This window comes from Blennius ocellaris, assembly GCF_963422515.1.
Source record: "Blennius ocellaris genome assembly, chromosome: 7".
Taxonomy (NCBI): domain Eukaryota; kingdom Metazoa; phylum Chordata; class Actinopteri; order Blenniiformes; family Blenniidae; genus Blennius; species Blennius ocellaris.
The window spans coordinates 26,178,185-26,191,730 of NC_137656.1; the positions used below are offsets into that span (position 1 = coordinate 26,178,185).

At 41.5% G+C, this 13,546-nt stretch overlaps 1 protein-coding gene across 3 annotated transcripts in view; it reads right to left on the reverse strand.

The window, feature by feature from the left end:
* Nucleotides 1-13,546, reverse strand: part of hk2 (hexokinase 2) — a 67,789-nt gene that overhangs the window by 51,257 nt on the left and 2,986 nt on the right. For 2 of the 3 annotated variants that reach the window (XM_080499834.1, XM_080499836.1), the window contains exons 3-6: nucleotides 12,120-12,268; nucleotides 7,108-7,227; nucleotides 6,899-6,967; nucleotides 5,069-5,164 (exon numbers count right to left, since the gene is read on the reverse strand). In XM_080499834.1, the coding sequence (XP_080355960.1) occupies nucleotides 5,069-5,164; nucleotides 6,899-6,967; nucleotides 7,108-7,227; nucleotides 12,120-12,268 (434 nt within the window). The remainder of the gene's footprint in view (nucleotides 1-5,068; nucleotides 5,165-6,898; nucleotides 6,968-7,107; nucleotides 7,228-12,119; nucleotides 12,269-13,546) is intronic. The other variant, XM_080499835.1, reaches the window with a different exon arrangement.

Sequence of the window (13,546 nt, forward strand, 5' to 3'; positions counted from 1 at the left end):
ACAGAAATCTGCACGTTTACAGATTAGAATTGGTTTGCCGAAGCAAATGAAATTGCTGCGCAATTCATTCATTCAATATTATTCAATTAATATTGAATACTTGGTTATTGGTTAATTATTTTTACATGGTTACAAGGCAAATGTATAGAATCTTTCCCCCCCCCAAAAAAACTAATAAAAAAAAATGAAAGAATGGGTTCAGTATTATCATATGACTGGTTGTTGCATCAACTGTCTCTGAGCTCCAGTTGCTGAGATGGTGGCAACAGTCTGTAGTGATGAACATTGTCCACCACAGGAGAATCCAATCAATAAACATGTGAACATTCTCTAATTTTCTTTTGAACATGAACAGATCTTTGAGCTTATGATCACTGACTTAAGGGAGCCGACAGTAATCTAAAGAGGAGTATGCTGAATGCCGAGGGTCAAATCCACACACTGAACAATGAGTGAAGGGATTATACCGGGACGACGACAAACCAACTCCAGGTGATGGATGTTCTGTGCACAAGCCTCTAAAATGCTTTGGATGACAGTGAGGATGTTGCACGACAGGAGAAGCAGGTAGAACAGGAGAAGATAACTAGAATTACATTTACTTTCCAGATTTTTATTAGCTTTTTCACGTATTTTTTTTTTTTTAAACAAAAGAAAAATGTGTATAAGCCAATGGGTTGAAAATTAAGAGGGCCATTCAACGTAGTACACGTTGAGAACAAGACAAATTAAGACATAAAGACAGTATCAATTGAGCTAATCTGCTTCTACATGCGAGCTAAAGTCCATGATTGTCCGTTGTCCCTTTTCACCCTTCAGTGAAAACTTAATTCAAGACACAACTAAATATGGAACAGAAGTAAATAAATAAAAGAAAATGGAATTGGACAGGAAAATTAAGACATGAAGAGTCAAGCAAGAGAAACAAGAAAAAGAAAGCAACATGAGACATACAGAAAATAGACGGGGGGGGGGGGGGGGGATCAAGTTAGTTTCTGGGTGAAAAGTAAAGCTGGATCTGTGTTTTATAAAGGGTTGCCAGGTTTCATTGAAAACAGAACTTGAGTTTGTGAGTGAAAATCAAATCTTTTCCAGTTTAATGTGGGTTCAGACCTCCTTGAGCCACTTGTTGCGTGTAGGAGGGAGAGCGTGTTTCCATTTGAACAAGGTAAGGCGTTGGGGCCAGTAGCGCTGAGAAGGCTATTACCCAGCCTTGTATCACAGGTAGACACAGCTGTTGTAATTGGTGAGAAGCCAAACCGTGCACTTCAGGTTTCAGGGAAAAGTTGGACCTCAGCACTGCAGCGAGGGTGTCAACACTCTGCTGGCAGAAGCCAGTGAGGTTTGGATGGGACCAGAAGGTGTGTGTGTGTGTGCGGTTGGCGGGTGACTGTTTACATCTCGTACAGGGGTCGGCAACCTTTAACGCTCAAAGAGCCAGTTGGTCCCATTTCCCACTGAACACGACACCACGGTGCACACTCCTACTCGCCCATGCACCCACATGCTTACATTGTCACTCACAAAATCACTGTGATATTATGGTGAGTAATATCAAAGAAGCATGCTTGAGGACAAGCTTATACTTTACAACAGGTGTACACATCAGTCTTTTATTTTGACAGTCCCACCGGCAGACCATGCCAGCAGGACACGACACACAAAACCTTCTTCACTGCTGGTTGACAACTTACAACTAAGAAACTAAACTACATGAACTAAGCAACAAAAACACAACACAACACAATTATTACCAACACTACAAATCTAATATAACCCCCAATAATTACATTTAAAACACGTCAAACAGAAACTCCCATAATGCATTGCAGCTACCAGCTCCTTTATTGCTACACATTATTAAAATGGAAGATATATGTGGGAGATTTGGGATTTTTAGAACCATGAGTGTGAGTGGTGTGGCTTTCAATGTCCTGTAGTTGTTGTGTAATTCACTATAATTTGTCGTCACTCTCATCAAGTCTGCAATGAACCTCCTGGAACTGTCAGCGCTCCACAGCGCAGCGGTTTTCCTGTCAAAGAAACAGTAAGCTGCCAGCTTCAGATACCAGTTGAGCTGTGGAGCCCGTTCTTCGTACGTAATGACGTTACATCACTCCACCTACATTTTACCCCACTCTTTGTAGCGGGACAGCGCAACGCAATTGGCTCTGGGTGCACTTTGCCTTACCTCCCATACCACCCCACTCCGGGATGAACTGCAGTGGGACGGAGGCTCCAGGAGCCGCAGTGGAGGGACCAAAGAGCAGCATGCGGCTCCGGAGCCGCGGGTTGCCGACCCCTGGTCTTGTACAACTGGCACTGGTGCCCGTTTAGATTTTTCCCAGTAGAGCATTTGTGGAGTGCACTCTGAGGAGAACCTTGCACTGCAATAAGCCATGCCTTGCCCATACTGAGGAGTGAACTCGCACACGAATTTGGTCCCGTCGGCTGATATGTAGATGTTCCTATATCCTCCTCCCAGGTCTGTTTCAGTTTGGTCATGTGACTTGGGTTGGAGGGAGTCAATGGAGTTGCACCTCACTGAGGTGGAGTGTTTCTGTGCCGAGTCGAGAGCCGCTTGGGTGGTCGGGGAAGTGGGTTGAGGTGGTTTGGACAAAGTGCCTGGCTTGAAGAAAACGGCAGTAGTGAGAGTGCGGCAGTTCAAGCATGGTTGCGAGCTCCATAAAATCAGTAAATATGTTGTCTTTATAAAGATCCTTGACACGTAAGCAGGCCCTTGTTTCGACAGATTTGAAATGCAGGATTTGATAGGGAGGGCAGAAATAGATGGTTTTTAACAATCTGAGCTAAAATTGAAGGGTTATTTAAGCCGTAATGTTTATGGAACTGCAGCCAGATTTTCAATGGGTTGTTGACAACAGGGTTCTACGAGACGTTGTGAATCTTAACAGGGAGAAGTGAGGAGGGACTGTAGAGAACCTTGAACACCGACATTCTGTTTGAGCCCATGAAAGACCTGCGTCAGCGTCTTTGTCCAGCCAATGACACAGCAGAATTAATATTGCGTGCCCAATAGTATTGTATAAAGTTAGGTATTGCAAGACCGCTTACCTTTTTGGGATGTTGTAGAATAGTTTTTATTTGATGTGGGGAGTCTGGTTCAATCACAAAAAGTATATTATTGTCTGGTCTAACTGTTGAAAAAATTATTTTCTTACAAAATTTGGAACGTGCTGGAATAAATAAAGAAATGTAGGGAGAATCACCCTCTTTACCAAGTTGACTGCCGGTTAGAGAGAAGGGGAGAGAAGACCAGCGGGACATATCCAGCTTACTCTTGTTAATGAGAGGACTGAAATTCCGGTCCTCAGCAGAGGTAGTGATGAATATGCCTCGGTGTTTAAACCCCTCCGGGACTGTTCTACATGGAAAAGAGGATGACGCATCATCCTCGACAGGTGGTTGATAGGGAGGAGTTTATTTTTAGAGATATTTAAAGTAGAAATTTCTAACCCCAGTAAGTAATTGAGTTAGAAAATCTACAATAATTGAGATCGACAAGGCAGGGTTTGATATACAGTATATAATAATAGATTGTGCGCATATAGTGAGAGCTTATGAGTGATGCTATTTCTGGTGATGCCGACGTATTTCTCTTTGACAGCTAGAGCATATAGGAGGGGGGAGAGGGGACCCCGGAGAAGGAGGAAGGAGGTAGACCTCACACCGCCTGCGAGGATGTGGGCAGTTGGGAACCTATAACCTCATCCAGGCAATAAAGTCGGGGTTGAAACCAAATTTTGACAGGGATTCCCACTCAACCCTGTACACCGCACAATTTTATCTGGAGTGGGCCAAATCGCTAAAGGAAGCGCCATAATACCCTTTGAGTTTAAACTTTGAAGTTTTGCTTTTTTGTGGCGTCGATTATACATGAAGCAAATGTCAATATTAAAAAAACCAAGCAAAACAACAAATGACTACAAAAAATGACTACAATGTTAACATAAAGCCAATTCTACATTTTTACAAACTCACCCTGATAACACGGATTGCATTTTTGCAATGAGGCAGCCATCTTTCATGGCAGCATCGCCGATGTCTCAGCTCGAGCCGCAGTGTTGTGCTGTGGTCGCCATTCTTGAGAAATGTATTCCCAACATTTTTTATTTGACATTGTGATTGGTGGTTTGGCCAGATTAGAGCACCTTGCAGGCCAGTTTTAGCCCACGGGCCTTATGTTTTACAGCCCCTGCTGCAGATTGCATTTAATCCTATATGTGACCAGGAAAGATCCGAGTTCAGCAAAGTTGGCCACGAGTCCAGCTATGCGCTTGCGTCTCATTGAAAATTGAGGAAAAACTTCTGTTTAATCTAATGTGTTTATTATAATTTAACTTTAGGTAACATTTACACGGATTTAAAACACAGTGACATTTCTCTGCGTTTGGGCCTGGCATTTACACATAATTGCAGCTACGAGTCACTACAAATGATGATTCCTGAAAACTCTGGCCACAGAGGAGATTTAAACCACACCCACACGAGCCAAAACGTTTTTTTCTTTCTTCCTGGGTTCTCAAAAGTAATTCTGTCCACACATCACGGCTCAATACGAGGGTTCACGGTATGTAGTACATGTGTCAGGCCTTTAGAGGCGCTGTGACTCACCAAATACAATAAAAACACAGAAGAAGACAGAGCACATAGAAATTTTGAAGTAGACTCCTGCTCGTAGACTTATTTATAACTTATATAGGTCAATGGCCCTGCTCCTCCTCGGGCTCGCATCAGGAGATTCTGCAGCGCCACCTGGAGCATGTAGTCCACCATTGTGGTTATTTGATGACACTGCAGACTGCCGTGACGGAGAGTGGGCAGCGATTACATCATCTTTTTTTCCACAAATGATCGTCTTTGTCGTCCATATCTCAAAGCAAAATCAGCTCGATTCTGCGGACGGCCTGAGAAAAATTCTGTTTGCATATGTAGGCGGAGATTCACGTCACAATTCGTAACGTCGTGTTGTTTAAGTATATCTGGTTTAAGTGACCTTCCTCATCCTCACACAGACTGCGGATGAATGTCCAATTAAAATACTTACCCCTCGTTTTTTGATGGACTTCCTCAGAAGGCTGACCACGTCTTTCCCCTCCACGCCACTCGACCTGAAGCCTTTGGTCCAGGACATTAACACACTCTGCAAATGAGAGCACACGGACGGACAGACGCAAGGTCAGGAACATGTCGGCAAAGAAATGATCAAATGTTTGAGTAAGTGTCCAGAATGTGGGAGATCAGAGTTCAGGCGGGGCTGTTAGAAGCAGATATCAGAAATCAGAAAGCAGCCCCTGGAGTGGTTACGACGAGCTCTGCTTGGAATCATGTCCCTCCAGTGGTTCTGTTGTCCTGCACTGTGTTCCGAAAGGTACACTGTACTGGAAACTTTGCTGAAACTATAAACATATTGGAATTGCTTCAATTTGAATTAAAATAATAATAATAATGATAATAAAAAGAACTTAGGAACGTTAGAACAGAAAGTGGGAAGAAGATGCTCTATAAACCTGGGTGTTAGTACTTCTGGAAGAAGTATTATTAGAAGCTTAGTATTAATAAGTTTATGCAACATATTATTCCCAGAACTTCCTTGAAGCATAGACGTCTTCATTCATAATGTACCTTGTTGGAATCAACATGTTTAGAGGCTATCATGTGCCAATAATGCCTCACACTTCTTTCCACACTGGCCAATGAGTCCTGAATATGTAGCTTTGGGCCATCAAACAATCTGTATGAAACAATCTTTCTTCTCTGTTGGACTATTTACATTTGAGAGGTGAAGATAAGCGATCAAAAGCCAAATCTGCAGAATGAGAAAGAGACTCGTGTGCCCAATAAATCAGCCACTGCGTAAAGTAGGGGTGAGTCTGTAAAAACACGCATAATGCAACAACTATAGGAGAGGTTTTTTGGACATTTCATTGCATTTTGCGCCAGAATGTATCTTTAAAATTGGCTTCATGCTGAGATTGTAATCGTTTTCTGTATTAACCGTTTGGTTTTGTGAAGCAAGACATTTTTATCACGTTCACCCGGCCCCACAACAAAGAAAAACTTCTGGTCCGGCCCACTCAAGATGGAATAAGGCTGAATGAGGCTCCTCAAGTAAACTGTGACACCCCTGATACACATTCTAGTTCATCACTTACAAAAAACATGTTTGTCCATCAGCTGGCATCCAGTATGGCAAACTAACAAATGGAGGAACTTGGAGAGCTTGAATTTACAGAAAAGTAATGAAAAACAAAAAACAAAACTCCACCCAGGGCCTTCCATTCATCAGAGACCATCAGTTTCCATTTCTCCGGAGGAGTTTGTGATAATATAAGATTGTGTTCATTGAGTTCAGTCCCCCACATTGCAGTGGTCACAAAACACATGCAGAATGATCCAGAATCAAATTTCAGGGCTTTTGGTAAAAACTTTGGATCAAGTCATAAAAAGACAATGACATAGAGATAAAGATGTTTTATATTATTTTGGGATGAAGTTATTCAAAACAGCTGCATCATAATGTGATGTGCAACTTTGAAGGTCGTATGTTGGTGCCAGTTTCAAGCATAGCTTCTTCTGCACTTTCAGTTTGAGGCCAGAGTTTTAGTTTTATTCTGTCTCGCTGGTATGTAAGAAAAAGCAGGGGAGTTTAAAACCTGTTTGGTTGGATTCTTTTTTTTTTTGTTTTGTACACATAGTGTTCATGCCAAAGTAAATTTTAGATTACTGATCGACAAATGTTTCCTTAAACGCTTGCCCCTATTGAGAATCTCGTGTCTCGTATCACATCACAACCCGATTGTGCAAAACCCACTGACACCAATCTCCACCACCACCTCCTTTGCCCGGTTAAAGCAACCATCCACACAGTCATTACCTTGCCACACCTTTGCTTCTTTGTCTTGGGTCCACATTGCTGACTTATGACAGGTGATACATTTTTATCCTGGAATGAGCAACAATGACGCCACCCTGCTTCCTCAGTTTATTTGGAAAACGGCTGAAGTTGTGATGAACAAGTTGCCAGGGCGACAGACCGGCGTGTCACCCGACACGCCAACTGAACCGGAACAGAAACTCTCTCACCTCGTCCAACTTGGTCTGAAGACAAGGGAAAGAGAAGGTGAAGCCCAGAGGGAGTTTTCGGTCTTTGATGCCCAACTTCTCCAAAAATGCAGCCAGGCAGGCAGCGACGTGGTCGAACAACTGCAGGAGACAAAACCACAGATACGTCATTACAGACCAGCCGATTAGTGGGAGATTAAATGTCACCGCAGTGTGTTTGCATAGATGCTGCAGGTATTTACTCAAAACATGAGCCGTCATGAGCACTTCAGAAGCATATTGCTTCATTTTTTAACCCAAATCTTTGCATTATGGCAGACAAATTATAAGAGCAGAACACGAGGTTACAAACAGGCGTATTACAGGTTTATTGTTAGTAAAACAGACCTTCCAACTGCTTTAAACACTGATTCAGTGCAGAAACAAAATGGTTTTGGTGAGCAACGAAGACTTAATTTTCTGTGTGTAATAACTTCTAAAAACACAAACGCTGATCTCAACTTTTCTGCGCAAGGTAAAACAATTGAGGTGGTACAAGAAATTAAATACCCAGGAATCACTCTCGACTCACAACTTCGTTTTAAACGACAAATAAAAAAAAACACTGAATAGAATTAAGTTTACCTTGTTCAACTTTAGGTTTATTAGAAACCATCTAACTCGTGAGTCAGCAAAACTGTATTTTGATACTACGATCATGTCACACATCGACCTGTAAGACGACACTAAAGCCGATTGAAACGGTTTATAAACAAGCACTGAAAGTATTGGATAAAAAATTAATTTATTAAAAAGTAGCATCACTGTCAGATATTAAAAAAACATGAGCATTTAAGCAGGTATAACACTGTTAAACACACAGACGCCATCTAGATATACAAAATCTTCCATGGCAAAGCACCCCCTCCATTTCAAGAATTTTTAAAAAATAACAAAAAAAAACAAAACCAGATGAACAAAACCTGGTTCTCGAGGTGACTTTTTTTTGTTCGTGCTTCTCACACCTGGAATTCAATGCCAAACACAATACGTGAGTGCCGACCTCTTTGACCGAACACGTTAAAGCTTGGCTAGTGGAAGAACAACACTGTTGTCACAAGCGTTGTTTAATATTAGCTAATTGTTGGAGAACCATCCGCGATTTCCCCTGAGTACATTCATGAACATCACTGTTTTATTGTCATTACTACTTCTCCCTCTTCTCCATTAATATTTTCGTTATTAATATATCTTTATTTACCTTTTAGGTATTAGAGATACATGCAAGGCAAGATGCAATTCATATTTCTTAAAAACGGGTACTTCCAGTATCATATAATTGCTACTGCTGCTATTTGATTAATGTAATATGTATTGAGTATTGTGCACTTAAAATAGCACTTTATATTTACTGTGCAATCAGCAATATAATTATGCATCTAACACTTCAACACATCAGCACTCTGCACTTTATTCAGCTATTTGATATCTAACTTTAGCGTTTAACACAAGTGAAATGTTTGGTCGACTGACCCGTGGCCTGAATGTTTCAAGATCCACTATACCTTTTCATTGCTTTGGCTTTATTTTTTTATTTTTTTTCTGTCCTATTGTGTTTTAAAGGACCCGTTTCCTCTCTCTGTAATTACTCCTCCTGCTCAACAGTTCTAATTGTTGTTACTGTTGTTTTATTGAATTTATCTTGTGTCCTTGTCGTCAGCCTGCCGAAGAGACTTCGGAAAATAGCCGTTGGCTATAATCTTGCATATTGACATGTACAGTAACACCTGTGATGCATGGACACCCTAAAGTCCAAGGACAAGTGTCCCCTCAAGGCAGGTGTCCTCTCTTCAGACAAATTGTAGGACCAGTTGACATTGAACGAACCAAACATCAAATATGTTCTGGCTATTTTTAAGTACATAACTGAATCAATACAAGATGTATACAATATATCTATTTATACACACATGTATATAAGATGTATACAAAATAATGATTAAATAAGTTTTAATGTACTTCAGGAACCACATACAGTCCAGCTTCATCCTGAGTGACCAAACTGGTCAAATATTGCTGTAATAACCTTTAAATTTACACTTTTTTCTTGGTCGTGGTCACAGTGTATGAAATTAAATTGTCTACATTTTTACAAGATCAAAAAGCTGAAAATGATTACAATAAAGTCAATTTTAATTAAACATTCGTGTGAAAAATACAAAGAAATGTGAAAACTAAAAACTTTTACAAATCCTCTATAACAGGGGTCCTCAATTCCGGGCCTGGAGGGCCAGTGTCGAGCACATTTTAGCTTCAGCACACCTTGATCTGATGTTGACGTCATCGTCTCGCTCGTGAAAAGGCCAAGAAACCAGCCCCTTATTGCATTCAGGTGTGTTGCAACTTGGAGAAACCTGAAACATGCAGGACACTGGCCCTCGAGGCCCAGGATTCAGGACCCCTGCTCTATAAGCGCCTTGCTTGGTGGGACCAGATTGGAGTCTCTTGGTGGGTTTTGGCCCACGAGCCTTACGTTCTCTGCTGTTAAGGGAAAGTCAAACTTAAGTACGCGTCAGGTCAAACTCGTCATCCACCCCGTGCGCTGGACTCCGACCCTCTGCGGGGATTTTCGGGATCGTTACGTTACGTCATGAAACACGCATGGAAGTGAACCAGGAGTGTAGTATGGATGCAATCATGCATCACCTGTGGCCTGAATATTATATATTATATTATATATTATATATTCAAACATACAGCATCTCATCTCCATTACTGTCCCTCGACACTCCCTGTGTATCGAACCGTGAGCCCACACGTTTATTGACATCAGCATGAAACATTGATTTGAAAATGACCATTTATGAATTTGAAGAAGTGGACTTTCACCAAGACAGGAGATAGAAATCAATGAAAAAAAAGGATTCAGCGAGATATGGATAGTTAAAGTGATATTCAGATCTGACAGAGACCAGAAGGTGAGAGAGAGAGAGGGAGACATGGAAAGAAATAGACGAACAGAAGTAGAGACAAATGGAAAGAAAAACAAAGGGCGAGATGGGGAGCAACTCAAATTAGAGTCACTAATCTTCCACATTGAGGGCTTGGATATGAGACTTCAAGGACCACAAGGTCCTCAGGGACTGACAGAGAGAGACACTGACATGTACAACACAGGACAGATACAGAGTGAGGCCTCCTTCACTCAACAACATCGCAAGTGAAATCCACGTTTTTTGCGTTCCAGTTTCGTGAACGTTTCGCATTCACATTGCAACAATTTGCCAAAAACGCCCGTTAATGCGTAAACGATATCAAACGCAGACACTGATGCAGTTAGCATACCAGGCCACCAATCGCCACAGTTTGTTACCCTCGCCAACCAAAGTTATGCTTTTGTTCGTGTGGATATATTTAGTTATTAAACATATGTATGAAAGTATGTATTTTACCAACTTTTCACAAAAACTATTTGCATGAACATTTCAGGGATGATTTGTCACCACCAAGGTTCAATGCATTAGATTTTGGGGGCAAACAGCCCCTGGGGGGGAGAAGATATTTACTCCACCGTAGACATGCTGGACAATGGGAACCAACAGAACATCGGTGACCTTAAGATTTCAACAGCATGAAGCAATCTAAACAACCGTGACTAATGAGGGAAGGAGTGTTGTGGTGGATCAAATGACCATTGGTTTCCATGGTGACAAATGTGGCGTTGGTGAAGGTATGCTCTCTACAGAGTGCCCGATTGAGTTTTTGTAATGAAACCACACATGTGCACAGAGAACGCTACGCTAGAAACATGGACATTCGTATTGAAAGACAAGGAAGTTGGAAAGCAATTATGACTCAACAAGAAACCTACCAAGTCCCAGGAGAGTATGGCTGGCAGTCATGACACTGGCAAACGTGGTTATTCTCCACCTACTCGCACATGTGCAGATGAACTATTTCTACTACGGCACATGAAAACTGAGCATTTTCTAGAACAGGGGTCGCCAACCTTTAATGGTCAAAGAGCCATTTGGTCCTGTTTCCCACTGAACACAACACCCAGAGAGCCGCACACTTTTATTCTGACAGTCCCACAGGAAGACCATGCCAGGAGGACACGACACACAAAACCTTCTTCACTGCTGGTTGACGACTTACAACTAATAAACTAAACTACATGAACTAAGCAACAAAAACACAACACAACACAATTATTACCAACACTACAAACCTAACATAACCCCCAATAATTACATTTAAAACACCACAAACAGAAGCTCCCATAATGCATTGCAGCTACCAGCTCCTTTATTGCTACACATTATTAAAATGGAAGATAAATGTGGGAGATCTGGATTGTTAGAACCATGAGTGTGATGGTGTGGCTTTAATGTCCTGTAGTTGTTGTGTAATTCACTAGAATGTTCCGACACTCTCAACAAGTCTGCAATGAACCTCCTGGAATTGTCGGCGCTCTGCAGCGCAGCAGTTTTACTGTGAAAGGTACAGGAAGCTCCCAGCTTCAGACACCAGTTGAGCCGCTGTCATGACCTGCAGCCGCAATTCTACGTTCTTCATGCCATTATTGTTGTAATGACGTCACGTCGCTGCGTCGTTGACAACCCGCCTACATTTTACCACTCTTGGTAGGGACTGCGCTCTGGGTGGCTTTGCCTCCTTACGTCCCTCCAGGATGAGCTGCAGTGGGACCGAGGCTCAAGGAGCCGCAGTGGAGGGACCAAAGAGCCGCGGGTTGCCGACCCCTGGTCTAGAAGTTAAACTTTGAGAGCCATTTTGAAATGGTTGCATTTTCACTGGCTCCGAGTGCTGTTGCCGTGTAAACAAACACCCAAATCGCAACGAACGTTTTCTGTTTTCACTTGAAATCGTTGTGGCCTAAACGAGGCCTCAGAGAGATATAAACAGAACTATAGGGAAAAGGGCCAAAAGAGACAGACGAAAGAAAAGAAAGAGAGCTAAACGAAGAGTTGGAAAGAGACAAAGTGATGGAAGAGATAACGATTTTTTGAGGAACGATGAGGAAAAGTTCTCACCTCAGCGCCGGAGCCTCTCATGATGTTCTCGGGAATGTCGTATATCTGATTTTCCATTTCCACCTTTTGCTTGCCGTTTCCCAAAACCTTAACCAGGAGGACTCGAAAGTTCGACCCACCCAGGTCCAGGGCCAGGAATTCACCTTGTTCTTTCAACACAAATAGAAATAGATAACACAAAAAACACAACATTCAGTCATGTGGAAAACAGAAGTATGATCAAACTGGAAAAATCAGCTCAAGGTTTCTCAACCCTAAAACTCGTGTCACAGATTATTGGAGGATTTATGTGGAAAAAGACATCTGGAATACAAGGTCATGTTTCTGCTTTAAAGGCAATACATTCTGAACAAAGTGTTGTTTTTTCAAACAGAATAAAAGACAATGTATTGTACAATTAATTGTCTGAGGCCAGTACAGAATGAGAAACACCAATGCAGTGAGTTGACCTGCTCTCAAACTAGGACTACAACTAAATGTGCTTTGCAGTGCTTGGTGTTTATTTTACTTTCATTATTCATTTGTTGTTGTGTACCTGCAGTAGGTATTCATTAATGTCTTCCTGTGTATATATGTATGATATACAGTTGTTGTTGTTCTACTTGTACTGAATTTAGTGAGCTGAGGAGGGAGGGTTTTTTGTTTTGCTTTATTTTGTTGTGCTTGGTTTTTTGTTTTTTTTTATTTTTTGTTTTGCTTTGTTCCTGGGGGGGATGCTTTGTTGCATTTTTAGATTGGAACTACGGAGTTGAACGTGTGCTACAAGGACTAACTCGGACTAGTGCCTTTTTTATGTTGATGTTCTCTGTAAAACTTAACCCTTCGTGCTCACCTCACTCTTCTCAAATTATAGCGTTTGAAAGGCTTTACGATCAAAAAGCTAATGAATATACTCTGCAGAGGTGGCGGCAGCCGCATATTTGCCTTTATCGACTCCATTCTGGAGCTGATGAAAAAAAAAAAAACCTTGATGGCTACAGAAGCACATTGCATTCAAAAGTTTGTACAGTTAGACAAAGACACAACGTACTGCATTCCTGTAATCTCAAAAAAAAAAAAAAAAAAAAAAAAAAAATTTCATTCATTTGATTATTTTTGCCCAGAAACTATTTTGTGGGCATTTATGTTCTTTAGGTGGAACTTATTTCCTTTTCGTTTCTTGTTGGACTCAAACTTTAGAATCAGAATCACTATATTAATCTTTTTTTTTTTTTTTGACATTGCTCCATGCAGAATGAATAGTATAGTTAAGTCATATGAAGTTAAATGTCAATATATACAGTGTTAAGCTCTGCGGCGACTGTTGCAGCATTGAATAGTGATTTAACAGGCAAACACAACACACACTATTTACAGGGAGGCGTTCCAGAGCCTTATTGCCACAGGAACAAAGGATCTCCTGGCGCTCGGTTCTGCACTTTGGTGTT